This window comes from Diabrotica undecimpunctata, chromosome 4, assembly GCF_040954645.1.
Source record: "Diabrotica undecimpunctata isolate CICGRU chromosome 4, icDiaUnde3, whole genome shotgun sequence".
In the NCBI taxonomy this organism is placed as follows: Eukaryota; Metazoa; Arthropoda; class Insecta; order Coleoptera; family Chrysomelidae; genus Diabrotica; species Diabrotica undecimpunctata.
The window spans coordinates 2,272,266-2,295,789 of NC_092806.1; the positions used below are offsets into that span (position 1 = coordinate 2,272,266).

Here is a 23,524-nt window from a genome sequence, read left to right on the forward strand (position 1 = left end):
AACACTACAATAGTAATCTGTGACTTCAATGCCAAAGTTGGCCAGGGAAGAGTGGATGGATATGTGGGAGAATATAGTCTAGGAAATAGAAATTAACTTGGTGACCGTTTGGTACAATTTTGCCAAGAGGAAAAATTTGTAATAGCTATTACACTTTTTAAGCTACCAAAAAGAAGATTGTATACATGGAAATCTCCCGGTGATACATCGAACAGAATAATTCGAAATCAAATTGACTTTGTCCTCATTAGACAAAGATTTCGTAATTCTATACTGTCTGACAAAACTTACCCTGGAGCAGACATCGGTTTAGACCATAACCCCATAGTAGTCACATTACGAACCAAACTAAAACTGTTAAAAAACCCACACAAAGTAGAATTGATATTAAGAGATTAAGGGAACTACAAACAAAAGAACAAACTGTAAAAACTCTTAATGAAAATCTACGTAATGCCCAGGAACTGAATAAAAGTAGCTATAACATTGATCAGAAATGAGAAAATATAAAAGTAGCAATAAATAAAACAGCAAATGAAAACTTAAAACCAAAGAAAAGAAAACGTAAAGACTGGATGACTGAAGAAATACTACTATTATTGAATAAAAGAAAATCATTTAAAACAAAAAATCCAATTAAATAAAATGAAACTGATCGATTAATTAAAAAGAGAATAAAAGAAGCTAAGGAGAAAATGTTACATGAGCAGTGCCAAGAACTAGAAAAAATTGAGAAAAAGTATGACTTTTTTAAAATGCATAAAAGAATTAGAAAATTAACAGGAATAAGAAAAACACTTCAAACTAGGCAACGAAGAGATGAAAGTGGTGCACTTATAACAGATATTAAACAAAAAATGCAGAGATGGACACAACATATAGCACAACTTATTAAGACAAAGAGGGAACAGAAGCACCAAAAGAATTTAAGGATGATACTGGGCCTGAAATTATACGAAAAGAAATTGAATATGCATTGAAACAAGCTAAAGGTGGTAAGTCTCCCAGGCCTGATGAAGTTTCTATCGAATTACTCAAAATTGTAAATACTGAATCTATTGATCTTCTTTTGGATCTACTCAATACCATATTTAGAACAGGTATATAATACCTAAAGAATGGCTTCAATCAACATTCATACTGCTTCCCAAAAAAGCCAATGCAAAGGAGTGCAATAAATATCGCATCATAGCGTTAGCAAAAGTTACTTTAGTTTGGTATTTTAATTCACAATAGAATACATTAGAATTTGGATGAAGGCATAATTAATACATAAACTGGATTTAGGAAAGGACTGGGAACACGAGATGCACTGTTTGCAGTAAGTGTTCTTTCGCAGAGATGCTTAGATATAAATCATGAAGTAAATGCCTGTTTCATTGATTTTAAGAAGGAATTTGACAGAGTGCAGCATAATCGGCTTAAAGAAATTTTATTAAATAAAATCATAGACATTAGAGACATCAGAATCATATTATGTAACCACTATTGGAACCAAACAGCAAAAGTAAAAGTTGAAAATGAACTGACAGAGGATATCCAGATTCGCTGTGGGGTCCGCCAATGGTGTATGTTATCACCCTTGTTATTCATATTTGTATTTATACAGTAAAACCATCTCAGAATTACCACTTGCCGAGGTCAGTAAGGGCCTTATAATAAACGGTGAGCCACTTAATAATATTGACGATACCGTCCTTCTGACAGGAACACTAGAAGAACTGCAACACCTTTCTAAACAACTAAATATATATATTGCAACGATTATGGACTAATAATAAATTTAAAGAATATCAAGTTCATGATATTTACAAAAGCACAAATCATCAAAGTTAAGCTAGTACTAGATAATATAGAAATTGAACAAATATCTTCGTACAAATACCTTGGTGCATGGATCACAGAAGATACTGATCAGACAAAAGAAATAAGATCCCGCATTGAAATTGCACGGTCAACTTTTAATAGAATGAGAAAACTTTTTTGTAATCGCGATATCATTATATCGCTTTTATGTTATATTTTCTCTACTCTGAAAATATCATGGATGGATCGCAAAACAAGCGATCAAGTTCTCGAACAACCACGAAAACAAAGCGAAATTATAAATTCCATAAAAATCAGGAAATTGGAATACTTGGATCACATCATGAGAGGTGAAAAATACGAACTATTAAGAAATATAATGCAGAGTAAAATTAAAGACAGAAGAAGCGTAGGAAGACGTAAAATCTCGTGGCTACGCAATCCCCGTGAATGGTTTGGATGCAGTTCAATTGAACTATTCAGGCGCGTAACCAACAAAATTATAATTGCCAGAATGATTTCAAATCTCCGATACTAGCTGAGCTTGAAGAAGAAGGATAATTTTCTTTTAGGTTAAATATAAATTATATTTACTTTACTTGATTGTATTTTGATCCGGTCATCAAATTTTTGACCTAAAAATCATACGAACAAAATAAATTTTGCTGAGAATACTAATTTTGAGACTCCAAAAATTATGAAAAGAGATGTGCCACTTCCACTCCAGAGCTTATTTCTAAATTACCCATCGTAGGCACAAGGGTACATTAATTATGATATATGATATATTTACCAAAAGTCTAAACGCCATAGAAAAACATGTTGCAAATAAAAAGTGTAGCTGGGATAATTTTGAACAGAAATAAACTTTTGTCTTGAACTGGCGATTTTAAATGTGAGTTAGTCGCGCTAAATCAATTTTTTAAATAAAATTTGCATTAACTCGACGTTTAGTGCAAAGTACTCTTTTGATCAAATTGTCCTGTTGACAAAAATTTAAATGGGATTTAAAAAAGAAGAATGCAGCGTTCGTAAGCATGTTCTGTATGTTTTTCGCAAATAAAGTCAGTTTTTATAAAGCTGTTCAATAAATAAACGTTTCGTCGTTTATAAATAGCCTGATTTATACCTTTTTCACGATTCTTATAAGACCAATAAAATTTGTCACTTAAACTGATTGGTCCTTGAAGGATTTCCATTGTTCGAGCTAGATCTTTAAAACTAACACAAAAGTTTGATTTTTAGTTTTACCTAATTAAGTGAATAGAGCAAATAGAGACGCAGGCTGCCTAAATGAAACAATATGGAGAAATAAAAATATCGGGACAGAAACGAAAGGCAAAATTTACGAAACAGTAATCAGACCAATAATGACATACGCGGCAGAAACAAGACCTGACACAGACAGGACAAAAATAATGTTAGAAACAGCAAAGCTGAAAACACTTATAAAAATTATTGATGGTAAACCACTATGGAACAGAGCTAGAAGTACAGAAATACGACATGGATGCAAGTTAAAGAACATCAAAAACTAGGTAAGAAATAGAAGAGAAGAATGAAATGATCATATAAGCCGAATGACAACAAATAGAGTAGTAAAGACGGCAAGAGACGGTTCCCAATAGGAAGACGATCAGTAGGAATACCACGAAAACGATGAAATGACAACTTACTGGAGGCACATTGAAAAACAAACAAAGTCATGTTTATATAAAAAGAAGAAGAAGAAAAAATGATACTTACATAGCTGATGACGATACAGGTTAGTTCGGTTCGTCGAGTACTAGCTGCTATAGAGTACGAATAACAAGATTTGGTGAGATAGACACACCGAAAGTAACCCGAGTAAGTTCTTATTCAGTCAATGTACAAATTAATGTAAATTACTATAAGAGTAAAACTTGTCTATTTGTCGTTGCTAATAAAATCCTTTGTAATAGATATTGACACTCCTTGATGTAATTAAGGATACTGTTACGATAAATATACTGGCCTAACTTTTATGACTAATTATTCTGTTTTATTGTAGAAATTTCGGTGGAAGTCTAGATTCAAATTATGGTGAATTCTCCAACTTGATGTTCTCGACTATTCCAGTATATCAGGATTTCGTATATAAATACAACATTTTTATATGGAGAGACAGTTAATACTCAAGACCCGCGCTCGCGAATTTGTACGTACGGATATAATAAATTATTGTCAGATAAGTTAATATAAATAAAGAAATAAATTAAATCCGTAAGTGTTATAAATATTGAACCTTTTAATAAATTCACAACAAATGGCGTCAGAGTGAGATCGAACATAAATTAGACTTATAATAATAATACAAGTGAATATAAAATAAATTGTGAAAATGACGACGATTTATGAGCTGACAGTGACTACTTTAAGGAGACATCTAGAAGACAGAGAATTAGCTTCTACCGGAAAAAAGGCTGAGTTAGTCCAACGACTAAAGAACGCTTTGCTAGAAGAAGGACTAGATCCAGAGACTTATATATTTGAAGACAAACATGATGCTGTCATCTCGTCGATTTCGAAATTAGAGAACAAAGTCTCTGGCGATATTTCGAAAGTTTCCGGCGACATCGCTTCTTTAGAAAGCAAAGTCACTTCTGAGATGTCTGCCCTGGACGATAGAATATCTTCGTTAAAAAACCAAGTTGCTGCCGATATGTTAGCCTTCGAAGAAAAGATTAAAGAGATGGAAAGGAAGATGGAAGAAACAGGGACAGCAGAGAGAGGTAACAATCCGATTACAGTGGAGATAAAAGAAGACGAGACGGAATTTAAGTTGGAGACACGGCCGAAATTTGAAGGAAGTGGAGGTTCTATTCATGTTAAAGTCCCAACTTTCGACGGAAAATCATCATGGAACAACTACATGAAACAGTTCGAATCAGCCGCAAGAGCAAATGGATGGTCTGAAAAAGAAAAGGCTGTAAACCTGACTATCGCTCTTCGAGGAGATGCCTTAGATGTGCTTCAGACCATAGCCGTAGAGGAGACCGATGATTTCGAACAACTGAAGAAGAGGTTAAATATGCGATATGGCCACGAACATTTGGAACATGTATATCAGTCGCAGCTTAAAAATCGTAGACAGAAGAAAGATGAGGCTCTTCAAGAATATGAGGTAGATATTGCCAGATTAGTACGATATGCTTATCCAACAGCTCCCGAAGACATGATGGAAAAATTGGCCGTTCAAACGTTTATTGATGGTCTTCGTGATCATGAAATGCAGAGAACACTACGATTAGCTCGTCACAAGACGCTGGTTGATGTTTTATCCGCCGCCCTCGAATACGAGTCAGCTACGCAGGCCTCTGGCGGTTACAGTAAAGTTAGGACTGTAAAAGAGGAAGGGGATGAAGATAAACTTGACCAGCTCTTTAATTTGATGAAAAGCATGACATGCAAGAAAAAGAAGACCATAAAATCAAGAAACTCACCATCAGGAAAACCAGAACGAGTCAACCTTAGGGGGGCAGCTTCGACCCGGAACTCTTCCAAAGACCCTCTTATACTAATAGCTTCTTTGAAATGTCGTGAAGATAGTGTATATGTAGATGGAGACATAAATGGTAAAAAGCATACGTTGTTGGTGGATACCGGAGCGACCAGAACCATTATACGCCCGACAGTTATAAACAGCCGAAAGAAACTGTTACCAACGAGGTTGCGACTTCGGACCGCTACAGGTGAAAATGCCAACATTCATGGAGAAATCCAGGTACAATTGGGGATTGGAGCAGAAAAGTTTGTCCATACTGTTATAGTTGCTGACATCGAAGAGGATGTTATATTAGGAATGGACGTAATGAATATGCATGGATTCCAATTGGATTTTAAGAATAAGGTAATCAAAGTTGGCAACGAGGAAGTATTTCTCCATCCACATAATGACAACACTGTGCAAGCAGCCATTACAGAAGATACAGTCGTGCCTGCGAGAAGCGAAACGATCATAGTAGCGCGACTACAGGGAATTGTAGACGAAGGGAGACCTGTTATGATGGAGCCTTGGAACCACGACGATGAGGTTGGTCGTGGAATCATAATTGGAAAGGAATTGGTGACTTCGGCTAAAGAAATTCCTGTGAGACTTATCAATGTCAACGACTACCCAGTGACCATAAAGAAAGAGACAAAAGTAGGATTTTGTGTACCTGTGACATCCATAATCCGTCAGGCGACAACATCTGATAATTCCAACGACAAATTCGACCAAATGGTTGCAGTTGCAGGACAGTCTCTAAATCAGATGGAGAAAAGAAAATTAAGGGAATTTCTGCGGCAGTATCGTGATATTTTCGTACCGAAAGGAGGAAAGACGGGAAGAACTACCGTTGTTAAGCATAAAATTGATACTGGTAATGCTAAGCCAATTCGTCAAACAGCTCGACGATTACCACAGGCGAAGAGAGAGGAAGCTGAAACGATTGTTCAGGAAATGAAGAAAGACGGGGTGATAGAACCTTCTACGAGTCCATGGGTCTCTCCGGTGGTCCTGGTTAAGAAGAAAGACGGAACGACGAGGTTCTGTGTGGATTACCGTTTGCTGAACAACGTTACCAAGAAAGATAGTTATCCTCTGCCTCGGATCGATGACACATTGGACACATTGGCTGGAAGTAAATTGTTTTCTACTTTAGATTTGAAGTCTGGATACTGGCAGGTAGAAATGGACCCAGTCGATAAAGAAAAGACAGCCTTCACCAGAGGATCTGGATTGTGGCAATTCAACGTTATGCCATTTGGACTTTGTAATGCTCCTGCGACATTTGAGAGGCTTATGGAAAATGTGTTGAGAGGGTTATCTTGGAAAACATGCCTGGTTTATTTAGATGACATAATCGTCTTGGGGGAGACATTCGAAGATCATTTGAGGAATTTAGAAAACGTTTTTAATCGACTTAAAGCTGCCCAATTGATGCTAAACCCCAAGAAGTGCCAGCTATTTCAAGGTAAAGTCAATTATCTGGGTCATATAGTCAGTAAAGAAGGAGTGGCCGTGGATAAAGGAAAAATCGATTCCATTAAGGAATGGCCAAAACCAACTGACAAACATCAAGTGAGAAGTTTTCTTGGACTATGTACTTACTACCGGAGGTTTATTAAGAAGTTTGCAGATATCGCTAAGCCATTAACGCGACTTACGGAGGAAGCAAGAGATTACCGCTGGGATACAGACTGCCAAAATGCCTTTGAGACCTTGAAAAAGCATTTAATAACAGCACCAATTTTAGGGTATCCACTGCCAGAAGGAGAGTTCATCTTAGATACAGATGCAAGTAATGTGGGAATTGGAGGAGTGCTGTCTCAGATTCAAGGAGGACAGGAACGAGTCCTCGGATATTTTAGTAAAGTTCTTTCAAAACCTGAGCGGAATTATTGCGTCACGAGGAGAGAACTTCTAGCAGTAGTTAAATCAGTAGAGCACTTCTATCAATACCTCTATGGCAGAAAGTTTCTAATCCGAACCGACCATGCCGCCCTTAAGTGGTTGATGCAGTTTAAGAATCCAGAGGGTCAGATAGCCAGGTGGATCGAACGACTCCAAGAATACGATTTTAAGATTGAGCACCGAGCCGGAGTTAGCCACAGAAACGCTGATTCTCTTTCCAGAAGGCCATGCCCAGCAGAGTGTCCCCACTGCAACAAAACGGAATCCAAGGAAGCAGCAGTGCTAAGAACGACGATTGTCAACGACGACTGGATGCCTACTAAGATAAGGGAAGAACAAGAGAGAGATCCAGTTATACAGAAAATCCGAAAATGGAAAGAGGAAAACCGTCGACCACCTTGGCAGGAAATATCAAACCTATGCTCAGTAGTTAAGACGTATTGGGCCCAGTGGGACTCATTTATCATCGAAGATGGCTTGCTTAAACGAGTCCTGGAAAATGATGACGGTTCAGAGAAGAGAAGACAGTTGGTGATCCCAAAGAGCAGAATAGCCGAAGTACTTCGTCAGTTACACGACAGTCCATCGGGAGGGCATTTTGGTGTAAGGAAAACCCTTCAGCGAATTCGGGAACGGTTTTATTGGATGAACAGTTCCGACGACGTAAAAGACTGGTGTAAGAAATGTACTATTTGTGCTACGAGTAACGGGCCTCACCGGAAAAGGAGAGCTCCTATGAGACAATATAATGTTGGAAGCCCGTTTGAAAGAATAGCTTTGGACATTGCAGGGCCATTTCCAGAAAGTGAAAATGGGGGCAAGTACATGTTGGTAGTAATGGATTACTTCACTAAGTGGGTCGAGATTTACGCACTTCCAGACCAGAAGGCCGCCACCGTTGCAGATAAGTTGATCCAAGAATATATCAGCCGATTTGGAGTGCCTTTGGAGATCCATAGTGATCAAGGCAGGAACTTCGAAAGTGATCTATTCCAAGGAATATGTGATAGACTAGGCATGAAGAAAACAAGAACTACCGCGTATCATCCGCAATCGGATGGTATGGTAGAACGAATGAATAGGACAGTTGGCAAGTATTTGACAAAGATGGTGTCCGATCATCAGCGAGACTGGGACCAATACCTTCCGTTCTTCACAATGGCCTACAGATCTGCTGTTAACGAATCAACAGGCCAGACACCAGCCAAAGTCCTATTCGGACGCGAAATGCGACTACCTTGTGATCTAGAATTTGGGTGTCGACCTGGAGAAGATGTAGCAGGTGAAGATTATGTGATCGAATTACGAAGAAGAATGGACGATGTACATGAGTTGGTCCGTTCCCACCTTCAGATCGCTAGCGACCGAATGAAGAAACGGTACGATACACAAGCCGAAAAGGGTTGCTTTAAGAAGAACGACAAAGTATGGCTGTATAATCCCAAGAAGCGAATAGGTTGTTCTCCCAAACTGCAGCAGTTTTGGGAAGGTCCATACCTCATCATGGAGAAGATCAACGATGTCATCTACCGAATAAGCAAGATTCCGAGGGGAAAGCCGATGATAGTACACCATAACCGGTTGGCATCTTTCGAAGGTGACCACGACGTAGATGAAGAAGTGGAAGTAAACCAAGTCCAAGATGTGTTTGACCTCACGTTTGAGGAATTCATGGGTGCCTATGGAGGTACCGGTAAAGCAAGACATGGTGTTACCACTGAAGAAAAGCAAGATCTACTCGCGCTCCCCGATGACTACTCGCTGGCCCTTACCATCCCGGCCAGTATCAAAGACGCACCAGGGTTGGCATCCGTCTTTCGAAGGAAGTTTGGTCGAGTTGCAGAACTTCAATGCCAGGTGCCAGCTCCCGGTAAAACCTTGAAACTCCAAGATGCATCACGTTACCTTTTCTACCTGGTAACAAAAGACACTGCCCGTGACCAACCTACCTACCGAGATGTATGGGAAGCCTTACTTCAATTGAGAGAGCACGTACTAGAGTCCGACGTGCAAAAGTTAGCCATGCCAAAGTTGGAGTGCCGCCAATTAGATTGGAGGGTTATCCGAAATATGGTGGAGGAGATCTTTAAAGACACCGAAGTCCAGGTGTTAGTCTGTTGCAATCCGCATAGTTACTGGTGCGGAGAGAAAACCGTCCCTTGTCATTTTTATACAACTGGAAGTTGTAAAAGAGGGTCCAGTTGCCGATACCAGCATACAGTTCCGGTTCCAGTCTCGACAAGGTTCCAGGAGGAACCATCTTTTAAGAGGGGGGCAATGTTACGATAAATATACTGGCCTAACTTTTATGACTAATTATTCTGTTTTATTGTAGAAATTTCGGTGGAAGTCTAGATTCAAATTATGGTGAATTCTCCAACTTGATGTTCTCGACTATTCCAGTATATCAGGATTTCGTATATAAATACAACATTTTTATATGGAGAGACAGTTAATACTCAAGACCCGCGCTCGCGAATTTGTACGTACGGATATAATAAATTATTGTCAGATAAGTTAATATAAATAAAGAAATAAATTAAATCCGTAAGTGTTATAAATATTGAACCTTTTAATAAATTCACAACAATACCATTGGTGTATTAATAAGGCTACCCATTTTTTGCCTTGTTTTCTTTTACTGCTCCAGTATAAATTATAATATTCACCTAACTCACCTAATTTTAATTGTCAATTTTCTTTTTTTTTTGTTTTACATAGAACGCAAATATCTATTTATTTCTCTTTCAGCACCTGTTTTATTTTTTGGTCTCTTAAGTTAAACGATATATTATTTCATATAGTAATTTCCTTCTGGATTTTAAATATTTTTTGCTGGTTCTTTATAGGTGAGTGCTATAAATATGTACCACTAATTTGTAAATCCTTATTAGAAAAACATTTATGAATAAATAAATAATTTAAACAAAAGCACAGTTTAGTGATCAATAAAACTTAAAAAACAGTGTAAATAACTTATTCATTTATAAATCTGTCTCGGTTTTTAAAGAAAAACAGTTTTTGGTATGACGTTTTTTATATTTGTTTAATTATAGAATCAATGAAGAGCAAATCATTCATAATGCAAATTACTTCTATCAATAACCAAATCAAAATTTTTGTTTTGCACCAAAGAAGTGTTATCATTTATTAAATAATTTGTTATTGTTACAATTAATATTATCGTTTGTGTAAACCAAAGTTAATAAATTCAAAAAGATAGTATTGAGTCTCAATAATCTGAAGAAGATAATATTTAAGTCGTCCTTCTATTAAGTGGCTGACTTTTTATATATAAAGCTATACCGACAGTCCATATCATTGTAAAATACAATTATTAAACATGAAGACCACATTGGTATTAAGTCTTTTGTTTTGCGTCGGTAAGTTAAGATATTTTTTATACTGTTTTACAATTTTTCACTGGTACTATTAGATGGTAGATATTTGTATAGTAGATCAATATTTCGTTGTTTAAGCTTTTTTTATTGTTTATGTCTCTATGTGTTTCTGTCTTTTGTCTTAAGACTGCGAAGTGGATCTTTGAACGTAACAAATAGTGAGAGCTATCACTTGCCGCACTTTTCTGAACTCTAACAGTCTAAGTGTCATTTATTTGTATGTGTTTTTATTCAAGAATGAATAAATAGTTATTTAATATGCTACAATTATCTACTTTTAGGTCTTACCGTCTACGCCCAAAGAACCCATGAGCCAGAACCAGAGCCTGACAATGAGTAAGTAAAATCACCGATCTAAAACTCAACTTAATGCGGAATTTATCAGTTTGCACTGTTTTATTATTAATACTTTATAAAGCTGTTTAACGTCTATGAAATATTAAAATATAACAAACAGGTATACCAAATTTTTAAATATAATATCTTAAAAAATTAGTGGACGTGTTTGATATTTTTATTTTTCCAGAAGAAAAAAAAATTATTGTTAAGGTTTCGTTGATATATTCTGCCCATCTTTGTACTTTCTCTTTAGTCTGTGTTATAGCAGTCCCGTGTCTATCCAGAAGTACATCAATGGGATTTTAATTTCTTCGTCCTGCCAGTTCTTTAACTTTCTTGTGTAGGTTAAACAGATCATATTTATTTTGAAGGTCTTCGATCTCTTAACCCAACCTAACCTAACCATTTGACAAACAGTCCTAAAAATATTTTATAGTCAAAAAACACTATAGATAACCTACTTTTGCTTTTAAAAGAGTTTATTTTACTAAGCAAAGTAATTAATTGTTACCGTTCCGCTAATGAGAGAGGGGTACGGATGTACATTAAATCAAATTTTTAGAGCAGCCATCTCAAAAGTCCGAATAGCTATGATAATTGCCGACCTCCGCCGCGGAGATAGCACTTGAAGAAAAAGATGAAGTTCCGCTAATATACTTATTAGGTTGAAACGGGTTTTTGTAAATAAAAAAAATTATGCTAATCACAAATAATATTTGAAAATATTTTGAAAATAGCTAAGAAGATACCTATTTTAAAATCACCGATACAGTCAATAAGAAAAAACGATCAATAAGGCATCTTTTATATAAATTGTATTACTAAATACGGTAAATTTAAACGTTGATAATACCACCATAGTCTTAAGTCTAATATTGTCGTTTAATTCAAATAATAGAAAAAGTATTTTCTTTACAGATTTGCTTGCGACTCCTGCATAACATTTGCAACTGTTATCAAGGATTACGTCGATCAGAGATTACCATTGGTAAGATTAATGAGAAGTATATACTTGTTTATAACTTGAGTGTATACTTTGTGTGTGAAAATTTGCGTGCGTGAATGCTGAATTTATTTTTAACCCTTTCATGTTTAACAATTATTTTAAAAACCATAGAAATTATACTAGACAAAAATGTTTACTAAAGCTGTATATTAAACATAAATAGAAACACATTTTATTTCTGTTCTTATATCAGTATTATTATATTCTCAATGTGGAACCACTAATATTTTGGTGGATGCGCCGTCACCAAAAATTCGTCTAAATGATCAAAATCAATATTAGTGTTTTCTTATGAACTTTTACATGGGAAGACACGTTTCTTGTTGCTGTGGCTTCACTTATACTCAACTTTTGACTATCTTGAGTTTGTAGTTTTCTTATGATGTATTAGATTTTTTTATTAATACCTAAATTTACAATGCTGTCCTTTATCTATTTTTTTATCAAATAATTATTTTCATGTCGGCTGCATGGTAAATTAATTACCTAGGGTTTTTGGAGTCGCTTTTATATTCCTTTTTGTTTTTATTAATAATTTTCTTTTACTCTTTTATTGGGAAAAGGATAGTCTGTAACAAATTTATTAGTTTGGTTTTTAATTTATAATTATAATTTTATTTATAATTCATACATTGGTTAAATTCATTTTAACTACAATTAAATTTTCTATTCTTGCAGGACGAAGTTGAAAGAGACGCAGATGTACTATGCAACATTTTACCAGGTGAATTGAGAGATTTTTGCGACCACAACTTACTTCCAAAAACCGACAGAATTTTTGAAGAGCTACACAAACGTACACCTCAGGAAGTATGCGAACATTTGGACTTCTGTTAGAGACTGATTAGATAAATTATTACAGTAATAAAAATTTTAAACAAAATAAATTTTTTGTTATCATTAAAAGAAAAAAAGTTTACCCTTTTAGTCAAAATATTACTTCCTTCTTTTATTAGTATTCAAATTTAAAGTAAATAAGTTTTGGCAGTTTTGGGACTCCAGCCATTTTCTTCAGGGGCGGCCTCTTTTTCTTTTTGTACCAGCCTCCCTGTTTATTAATTCATTGACTACTCTTCCTTCCTTCATTCTTGCTATATGTCCGAGCCATCTTAATCTTCAAATTTTAGCGAGTCTTGTTATTTTTGGTTGCCCATATATTTGCATTATTTCTTCATTCGTTCTTCTTCGCCAGATATTCCCCTCTTTTACACCTCCGTATATATCCTTCTAAGAATTTTTCGTTCCCATGTATCTAATTTTACTTCCATATCTTTATTTAGTGTCCAGGTCTCGCTAGCATAGAGTACTGTAGGTCGGATAACTGTTGTATATATTCGTTTTTTTGCTGTTCTGGATATTATCTTCGACCTCAGTATCTTAGTCAGGCTCCCAGTACTCTTACTACCTTTGGCCATTCATTTTTATGATTTCTTGGTTCTCTTCGTTCTTAATTGTTAGTGTCACTCCCAAGTAATCGAATTGGCTAACAACTTCAAAGTTATATTCTTTACTTGGGCTTTGTATCTTAAAGGACTTTCCTAGATGATTTTTGTTTCCCCTCATCACCATATATTTTATTTTTTCTTCGTTTATTTCTAAACTATATTCCCTGGCTATTCTCTCTATTCTAGTAAAGATTTCTCTTAATTCTGCAGGTCTCCTTGTTACTAAGATAAAATCATCTGCATATGCTACGCATTGATGCCTGTGATAATATATTGTGCCTCTAGTGTAGATGTTACATTCTCGTAAAATCTTCTCTAAGATCAAATTGAAAATATCTTTTGATAACGGGTCACCTTGACGCAGACCTCTATTGGTAATAAAGCTATTCGAAACCCGTCCTTCTAACATGACCCTACTTTTAGTATCATTGAGTATGCATTTAGTTAGTCTTACTATTTTTGGTGGGAATTTAAAGTATTCTAGTGCTTCATATACTTTATTTCTTTTTATAGTATCATAGTAATATACCTAGGCTAAATAATTCTGAAACTTGATATCCATTCTTGTGATATTTTGTTGTGTTCTATTATTTTCTTTAGATAAGTCTTTTTTTATCATTATTTTTAAATGCATATATACAATCTACTAATAAACAGTACATTGAGTAATTGGTAAATGTGATGACAACATTGACTTGATTTGACATCTTTTACGATTGATGCTCGTAGGTCATTGTGGGTCGTTGTATTGCTCACATACCAAGGGGCATTAACTATCATACGCAGTGTTTTTAATTAAAAGGTCTAAAAATTTTTGTGTTTGAAGGCTTGCTACAGCCCAGAGTTCTTAGCCGTAAGTCCATATTGGATATAATATGACTTTGTAAAGCAATATTTTGTTCTCCATTGACAGTTGTGACTTTCTGCCAAGTAACCAATTTATGTGTTTTAATTTTATATTGAGTTTTAGTGTGTTGCTTCCAGGTGAGCTTTGGGTCTAAATGCAACCCAAGATATTTCACAACATCTTTAGCGGAAATGAGGGCATTGTTTAGATTAATTCGTGGACTTGTACGTGTTCTTGTTGTAAATGTGATTTGAGCGAATTTTTCGCTATTAACTTTAATTTTTTATTTTGTAAACCAAATCTCTAATGCAGTAATAAAGTTTTTTCATTGAGGAGCACTATTAAGAACAGAAATTCTGTTGGCATGTGGCACCTAAAACCTATATAGCTGCCACAAAGAACGAGAGATATTAGTTTTTAGAATCAATCGTAGAGAATTAAGAAACTTAGAATTTCTTAAATTTAAATAAAAACTTAAATAAACTAAGAAATTACATATAACAAAAAACAAAAATATAATAAACACGCATGCATATCCTATATCTAAAATCTTAAAAAACTTAATGGTCTTCATTTTAATGTGAACAATATGATTGTCTTAATTTGCACAGGTTAGTAATATCTAGTTGAATGTGGGAAAACTGCAATCGAATGTCAGGTTCTGTATTCAGTCGAGATCTGTATGTTTTTTTTTGGTGGCCACATAGGCAGAGGATGATGCTTTACATAAGTATGTTGTTGCAAAAGGGAAAAGAATAATTTTCCCTTTATCTGAAAAATTCGTTATTTTAAAATCGTCTTGAAATTGACACCAATAATCTACTAGTGATTTACTTTCAAATTGTCTTTTATCGTAGAATCCAATATCAAATCTATTAGGCATGTATATTGCTGAGAAGGAAGCTGGTTTTTTTAACACTGCAAGTTGTGCATCAGCAACTCAGAAGTTTTCTTTAATTTTGTTGTGCAATTTCTCAGGCTAGCTAAATATTTTCTTCGAGAAAGCCGCCTTACTTCCGCATAAAGAAGTAAAGACAAATATATATTGCCCACGTCATCGCACACCACTCTAAACAGCCTTGTAAGTCAGTGGTCGTAATTTGATAAAATTACGGTTTCGTTTAAGATTACTTTTAAGGAAGGTGGCACTTTTTTCACAGCTAGGCTATGACAACCAAGGATACAGTGGCTACTGCTGCATTCGTTGGCGATATTATAATAAATAAATATCCAATAAAAATAAGTTTCTGGTCACGTATTTCTGATTTTGGTATTTCTGATATGGTATAATACTACTTCAGATTTTAATTATCATTACCAAGTAATTTCAATTTGGCATTGATATCTCACTGTTACTTTCAGCCATCGATAAGCGGACTTTTTTTTAATGTTTAACCATTTGTTATCGCCATAAAGCGGAGCAATGTTTGGAAAACGCTGCTCTAATGTATGCAAGTCTACACTCTAAATCAGTTATAAAAGCTGTTCTTGTTTAAACTACTTGTTTCTACGCGTTGTACAGACTCTTAGTTAAGCGATGTTTTCCGTTTTTCTCCATACAAGAGGTAGTTTTAGGGCAAAGCCAGAGGTAGGAGTAGCAAATTTTTTTTTGCAAAGTTCTGAAATTGACATATTCAATAAAATTTTGCTTATTTCTATGATTTTTAGAGGTTCAGTCAAATTTTCATCCTTAAAGACTCGAGTATATTAGAAGCAACGATGTACGAAATTTGGAGAAGACTGGAATCAATATTTTATTAGATCTGCTATATTTGACTGGCATTCTGCGTTCATTACATATAAATTTAAAGGACTTAGAAATAAACGACTGTTGGATTTTGGTCATTTGTGTGTAACCGCGTATCATTTTTCTAACCGTGTTCAGAACTTGGTCGAACGATATACATAAACCAAAAAAATTAAACATTTGTCTATTGTATTATAACAAAAAAATTTATTTTTAATAATAATATATTTTACACATTCAAAAATTATTGTATATATTTATTGTAAAAATTATTTGCCACAGAAGTGCAAATGTTCGCATACACCATCAGGTGAATGTTGAAGCAGCTCTTCGAAGATCTTGTCGACTTTTGGAAGCAACTCGTGATCGCAGAACTCTCTCAATTCATTAGGTAAAACATTGCATAATCTGTCTGCGTCCCGTTTAATTTCGTCCTGTAAAAACAAATAGTTGTTTATTGCTTTGTGTTGAATATAAGTCTTTGTTAATTTAAAATTGTTTTCGTTTTTATAGAAAGACATTAGTAGCTGATGTCTTTTGTAATTATATTTACAATAATGATGTTTTTAGAATAAAAAAAATGTGAAAGAACTACTACATATATGGAATAAGTAAGATATATGCAGCAGTATTATGTATAATATAAAAGCAGACTATTTTAAAGGAATATACAAAGCATGCGAATCGCGATAGAATATTCCAGAACAAAAGATAACTTTTAAGACAAGCAGTATTTTTGTTGTAGAGGTTTGACCACCGCAATCTATGAAAATACTTAGAAAAAGTGCACACGTAACAAAACAATTATCATTTAAAGTGACTTTAAAACTAACTGGATAATAAAATCATATTGCAAGAGGTTTTTAATGACATCTAAATATATGTTCTAAAGCATATATTAATAATTCTAAATTTATAGTGTCACCTTAATTTAAGCATTCTTGTAATTTTTTAATTGCTTTTTGAATGTCAAGTAATGAAACATTGATTTTAATATCTGTTCATTGACTGTAAATAAATTTATTATGTATTGGTAAAAAAGGTATAATAAAAATTGCTTCTTAAACTTACCAATGGAATTTTTTCTTCGACGTAATCCTTAATTACAGTGGCGAATGTTATGCAGGCGTCGCACTCAAATCTAGAAAGAAACGAAATTATATATAATTACTAGTGAATCATGTTTATTTTACAAGTAATATATTGTTCCTATATTGTTACTTACTCATCATCAGGCCTAGGTTCAGGCTCACGAGTAGGCTCACGAGTAGGCTCATGATCAGACTCTTGGGCGTAAACGGTAAGAGCTGAAAATAAAGAATACATGGTGAGCGAATAAAGAAAGTTTAAAGATATAAATATTTGGGAACTATAATTAACAAGAATACTTAGCACACGTAATACATTAGGTCAAGAATAGGACAAGCCAGAAGTGCATTAAACAAAATAAAGTAGAAATATCAGGATGCCTTGAAAGATAAGACTATTAAGGTGCTATGCTTTTTTGTTTTATGTGGATACGTATACTGTAAAGCAATTACTGAAACCAGCTAAAGAAAGTTTGATACAACACAGATCAGAGGCCAAAAATTAGAAAATGACATAAAAAATACTACTAGTGATGCAAGAGAAAAAAATAGGAAAAAGGTGTACAAAAAAAGAATCACAATGAATAATTAGGGAAAATATTAAAACTACTAAGGATATGTATTTGATAAAACAATGTAAAGAGATAGAATAACTAGAAATAAAATATAATATAAGGACTATTCAAAAACAATAGGAATTACGACCGGAATGGGTGAAAAAATATATCAAGGACACATAAAAAAACAAGAAAGGAATACTGCTTATAGATTTGTTTAAGAAATTTAAAAAATGGTACACAAGAGTAGGTAAAGTCAGCGTTTATAACTATCCCTGAATAACAAGCAGCAAAAGCGTACCCTGACTATCGAATACTGAGCCTCTTTTGCCATACTTTAAAAGAAATATTTAAAGTGATACATAATAGAATTTATAAAAAGTTGTGGATGAGAAAAGGGAATGAGATAAGTGAGATGTAGTTCGGATTTTGAAATGAAATGGGTACGTTAAAAAGATTAATTGCGATTCAGATATTGATTTAGTGATGTCATTATGTAAACGTTAACCTACACTTGTGCTTTGTTGACTACATGTAACAATAAAACTAATCCAATTGAAACAAAAAGATTACACTGAAACCAAAGGGACAGAGGTCAAATTATTGAGCAACAATCAGAAGAAATAAAGATTTGTGTAGGAGTTTGACAATGATGCGTTTTATTGACACTTTTGTTTAACTTATATTCTAAACACATTGTATAACACATATTGACAATAAATAATAACGTGACAGAACAAGTAGAACAATAAATGTCTGTACTTGGAAACTTTCATAAACAACACCAATGATCATACTGCAGAAACAGGCGAATAGAGATTGTCAGATCAGCATTTATACAAATGAAGTTACTGCTAACGTACAGAAATCTTAATTTGGAAATCAGACAACACAGCATTGGATGTTATATATTTTCAATATAATTATATGGAGCGGGCACTTGGACAATACAAAAATGCAATTTAAAAAAAAATCGAGGCTTTCGAGCTCTGGTTATACTGCAGAGTATTTAAAATATCAGAAACTGCTGAAATAACAAATAGAGAAGTCCTGGAGAGGGTTGGCAAAAAAACAGTGTGTACTAGTTACCACTACACAAACAATAAAACTGAAATACTTTAGTCACGTGACATGTGGATGAAAATATAAAATTTTAACACTCATAATATAAAAAAAATATCAAATCAAGAAAACTTGTTAGTCGAAGGCAAAATTCTTGATCGAAGAGTCTACGTGATTGGTATAAATACAGATCGGTTGATTTATTTAGGACAGAAAATTAAAAAAAATATATTCATTATGATTGCCAACCTTCATCGATAGACGGTACTCTGAGAAGAAGAAAATAAGAGCATGAAATCTAAGGAAATGTATTACAGACACACTTGAAGTATTTGATCTATGGGCCTAAATAAGAATATTAAGAATAAGTTTAGTATATTGTATCAGAAAGTTTTGATAAAAATAAGAAAATAGAGAAAAGTGTTAAATACCATTAAAATTTAAGCATTACGGTATTTAACATATTCCTTGAGAAGTGAGACTACTTTAAGTGATTATATAACAAAAAAAATTTCGAAAGAGAGGACGTATCTCGTGGTTGAATAACTTAACTGTTTAGAAAGCTCAATTAAACTATTTAGAGTAGTGAAGTTCAAAATACGTTTTTTTGGTGAAGACTGCCTAACTTCTTCAAGGAGATGGTACAAAAAAAAATTTAAAAAAACATTAAGTGTTAAAATAGGCTTATAAAACAAAAATTTATATTCGTTAAAATATAACAGTCGTAAAGTCAGTCGTCAGTATCTATATTTCGTTTGGAAATTACCTGATGATAAAATCCCTCCATATTAATGATATTAAATCCATATTTTTTATTATGCTTTACATATACATATTTTTAACAAAATTAACCATCAGTTCAAATTTCCCTTCTTAAAAAAATGTACTACCCTATAGAGACTCTACACTTGATTGATCAAAGTTTGGAAGCTTTATAAGGCATATGTTTAAAAGTAATAACTATAATATTTATGTTTTCTTGAAATAATTATTAGCAATCTAATTTTAATTATCATTTTTCTAGGTTCTGATGGCAATTGAGTCGTGAAGTAAAAATTTGGTATTGTAAGTGTTTGATATTCTTACCATGGACACCCATTATATCCAGTCTATTTGTAAACATACAACCAAAAATATACACACATAAAAGATATTTAGGATATAAACTAACAAATAATATTAGTTGGTAACACAATATACAGAAATTACATTTTAAAAATAAAATAATTGCTTACCAACGCAACTTAAGAGTGCCAAAATCAATATAGATTTCATGTTGGAGAATTAGTTAAATTTTACAATAATGTGCAGTGTGATGGCAGTTCAGATTTATATACTAAAATTCAACCACTTGAAAAAATAACCACTTGAATAATAACCTTGTTTAAATGTTGATACTATGCACTATCTTTTTACATGTTTTGATGTATGTCAGTGATAATAATAGAATAGTTAATTGTAGTTGTATGACATATTTGTTGATTTAAAATTCTATTTGGATTTGAAAATTTACTTTAAATACTTTTAACTGTTCACAAAAGGACAAATAAGGAACAAAAGAAATTGAGATAAGGCTTCAAGATGTAGCAGTAAATCAAAGCAATTTAAATATATTTATTTTTGTCTTCTTACGTTAGGACTGAATTTTTTTTTATTTGTTCAGCAGTAGTAGTTGGAATGACGAAGACCAACTTTTGTACCATCTCGCAGGCGACTTTTCTTTGGTTAAGGGCTGAAATTTGAAACGTCAACAAGAAAAATAAAATAACTAGAAAAAATGAAACGTGCCAAATCCGAAGGAGGCAAAAGTTGTAAAACGGTAGTCGAAAACGATTATCAAGAGGCTAACTAATTTAAATTAAGTAAAGTGGGACAGAAAGATATAGACTCCTATTAAACGAGAATAGAGAAGTATGTATAAGCAATAGCAAAAGATGAAATAGAAACAGAAACTTCTTATAGCAGTAAAAATCATTAACCATAATGCAAGAATGTAACAACGGAAAAAATAAAGGCCATAGAAAAATGTTTACTCGACGAACTAAAACGATTGTAGAAAATTACCTTCTTCTTCTTTGAGTGCCGTGTCCGTATTCAGACGTTGGCCGTCATCATGTTTACAATTTCCTGAAATCTTTCTCTGTCGGTTGTTGTGCGAGATAATTCTTCTACTGTGAAACTACACCATTGTCTAATATTACGCAGCCATGAAAGTTTCTTTCGACCAATCCATCTCTTTCCTAGTCCATGGTATTAAAGTCTTCCTTTAGTAGTACATGGTATTTAGGTCCTCTAATTATATGGCGTAGTAGCCGAAGTATTCTGTTTTTCTCCTCTTTATGGTATTTATGAGCAGGCGTTCTAAATTGATCATCTTCATTGGAAGTGTGCGAAACCCACGATATCTTTAGGACTCGTCTATAGCACAACAATTCGAATGCTTCTAACTTGTTAAGCATTGTGGTTTTTAACGTCCATGTCTCACAACCATACAATAGGATGGACCACACATAACATTTCAGGATTTTCTTACGAATATTCATCAACAGGTTTCTGTTGCATAAAACTGGTTTCCAGGTCATAAAATCCTTACGTGATATTTCGTTCCTGGTTATTATCTCTTCATCAGAGTCACAATTTACATTTAACCAGCTGCCAAGGTATTTGAAATGATTTACCCTTTCGATCTCCTCACCATTAAGAGAAATCAGACCTTGATCTATATTGATCTTTCCAACTGCCATCCACTTTGTCTTTGAAATGTTGATTTTAAGGCCTCTCCGATAACTTTCTTCACTGACTAGATTTAGTAATGTTTGGAGATCTTGTAAATTTTCTGCAAGAATGGCTGTATCGTCAGCGTATCTAATATTGTTGATTACTTCTCCACCTAGTCTTACTCCCTTTTGTCTGTCATCCAAAGCCTTCCAGAAATTTACCAGACAAAAACAAAAACCATAATAGAAAGAAATAATTCAGAGCATTTTATGAGATTGTTACTATCAACAAAATCAACAAAATTCAAGGCAACTACAAATCAATGCAGAAGTCTGAATCGTTATTTATTAACAACAAGGAAAGATGTACTGAGTTAGTGGGTAGACTACTTCAACTGGTAATTTATTATAGAGAAAGAAGAAGAGAACCAGAAAGACCAAAGGAATTAGGTAAAAAAAATAGATGAGAGAGAAGATGAACAACTAAAGATTGTTGAAGGTAAAGAAGAAGTTTAAAAATTAACGGGAAATGAATCACCCGGAATAGATAATCTCCCAGCTGAACTATATAAAAAAAGGTTATCCCGTACTATAATGGCACTACAAGAGCTCATCAAAAAATATGAACATAAATCCTACTTTCAGTGATTAGTATATTGGAATACCTATATCACCATAATACACAAAATATATGGCAAATATGGGAATTTCTATTGGCAAAGCAAGGCAATAGATAAAATGATGAAGATGACGAGATATTACCTATTGGATGTCAAATATCTCTTTACTACTTTATTATTTTGTGATCATATAGGCTTGCTTTTGCTTTTTATTTATTTTTATAGTTCCTAACATTCTCGTCGTTGTCGAGTTTTCTGCTTTGGTCTTTATTACAAAGCTCATATTATTTGGTATTAGGTATGACCCTGTATTTCTTATTTACTTGGATTACTACCAATGCTAATGGATTTATTTCTTTAAAATATCTTTCTAAGATATTCTAATAAAAGTGACGCCTTTATATTTTTTATCCTTACTTATCTTTGAGGGATACTTGTCCTCCAAAAATGTTGCCTACCCTTGGCGACTCTTTACTATTATAGAAGGTTCTTGAACCATAATGTTCTATTTTGAATCAGTTATTTTTTCTTTTTTTGTTTAGATTTACCGTCAACGGTTATACAGCCAGGCACAAAAGAAATAGGACAGTATCCGTCATCATAATGTCCCTAAATACCCTAACATAAAGTAAAGAGTACATCGACATTAGGAAAAAAGAAACACAGTCTTCTCGCCTAAGGACCAACCAAGGAATAATTTATAAAAGACACAACAAAACTATATCAAAAAGAGAAGAGAATTTGAGAGAAGAGGTTTTAAAATTAAGTAAAAATTTATAAAGAGAGGACTAAAATCCCTTTCTAATAAGGTGTCACACGACCCCCTTTGTTATTTAAAATTTTCGAGGGGGTACTTATAATTCAAAGGGGGTGCTAAAAGGGGATAATATTTTCATACTGTAAATTCTCAATTTAAGAATAAAAATCGACCTGTTTCAGGTTTTTTTCAGATAGTACATAATAACGCCAAAAATAAATTTATTCCATACATATGGACCGCATGGTATAACAATTTATAGAAAAGATATGAAAACTTATGGAAGAGATAATAAATATTTCGAAGCTGCCATTTTAATTATCTCTTAAGGGGACAAGATACATCCAAAAAACAATTTACGTTTTCTTTATCCAATTTTATTTTATTACATAGCTTTTTAAATCAAATGATATATTATACTTTATAAACAGAAAAGTCGTTATTAACAAAAAAGACCAAAAATGCTGCACAAACTAAACATTCGTACTTTACCTCTTTACCTAATACTGTGAAGGAAACTAATAGCGATTGATATGATGAGAATAAATGACTGAAATAAAAAACAACTAATATAAAAATGTGTAGATAGAAAAATGTACAAAACAAGCTTAGGTTTCAAAAAACAATAGGAAAGTATAAAGGGCTGAAAGTTTTTTCATGCTGAATTATATAACCTATATTCTGAACCAGAATTTAAGTAAAAATATGTTTAT

General features: G+C 33.6%; 2 protein-coding genes across 2 annotated transcripts; one reads left to right on the top strand and one right to left on the bottom strand.

The window, feature by feature from the left end:
* The first annotated feature begins 10,496 nt into the window (after positions 1 to 10,496).
* Positions 10,497 to 12,858, top strand: LOC140439040 (uncharacterized). Its single transcript, XM_072528679.1, has 4 exons — positions 10,497 to 10,608; positions 10,908 to 10,962; positions 11,884 to 11,953; positions 12,650 to 12,858. Exons 1-4 carry the CDS (start codon positions 10,569 to 10,571, stop codon positions 12,806 to 12,808), a joined length of 324 nt encoding a protein of 107 aa, XP_072384780.1. The 5' UTR covers positions 10,497 to 10,568; the 3' UTR covers positions 12,809 to 12,858.
* Positions 12,859 to 16,179: 3,321 nt separating this feature from the next.
* On the bottom strand, positions 16,180 to 20,033 carry LOC140438070 (uncharacterized). Its single transcript, XM_072527781.1, has 4 exons — positions 19,953 to 20,033; positions 17,236 to 17,317; positions 17,082 to 17,151; positions 16,180 to 16,444 (listed from the first exon to the last, which is right to left on the bottom strand). Exons 1-4 carry the CDS (start codon positions 19,990 to 19,992, stop codon positions 16,280 to 16,282), a joined length of 357 nt encoding a protein of 118 aa, XP_072383882.1. The 5' UTR covers positions 19,993 to 20,033; the 3' UTR covers positions 16,180 to 16,279.
* Between the last annotated feature and the right edge of the window lie 3,491 nt (positions 20,034 to 23,524).

Excerpts from the sequence above, each read along its gene's own strand:
- LOC140439040 (XM_072528679.1), top strand. The coding sequence starts at position 10,569 with ATGAAGACCACATTGGTATTAAGTCTTTTGTTTTGCGTCG. Across the intron at positions 10,963-11,883 it reads GAACCAGAGCCTGACAATGA|ATTTGCTTGCGACTCCTGCA; the intron begins GTAAGTAAAATC and ends TTTTCTTTACAG. Across the intron at positions 11,954-12,649 it reads TCGATCAGAGATTACCATTG|GACGAAGTTGAAAGAGACGC; the intron begins GTAAGATTAATG and ends CTATTCTTGCAG.
- LOC140438070 (XM_072527781.1), bottom strand. The coding sequence starts at position 19,992 with ATGAAATCTATATTGATTTTGGCACTCTTAAGTTGCGTTG. Across the intron at positions 17,318-19,952 it reads GGCACTCTTAAGTTGCGTTG|CTCTTACCGTTTACGCCCAA; the intron begins GTAAGCAATTAT and ends CTTTATTTTCAG. Across the intron at positions 16,445-17,081 it reads TCGAAGAAAAAATTCCATTG|GACGAAATTAAACGGGACGC; the intron begins GTAAGTTTAAGA and ends TTGTTTTTACAG.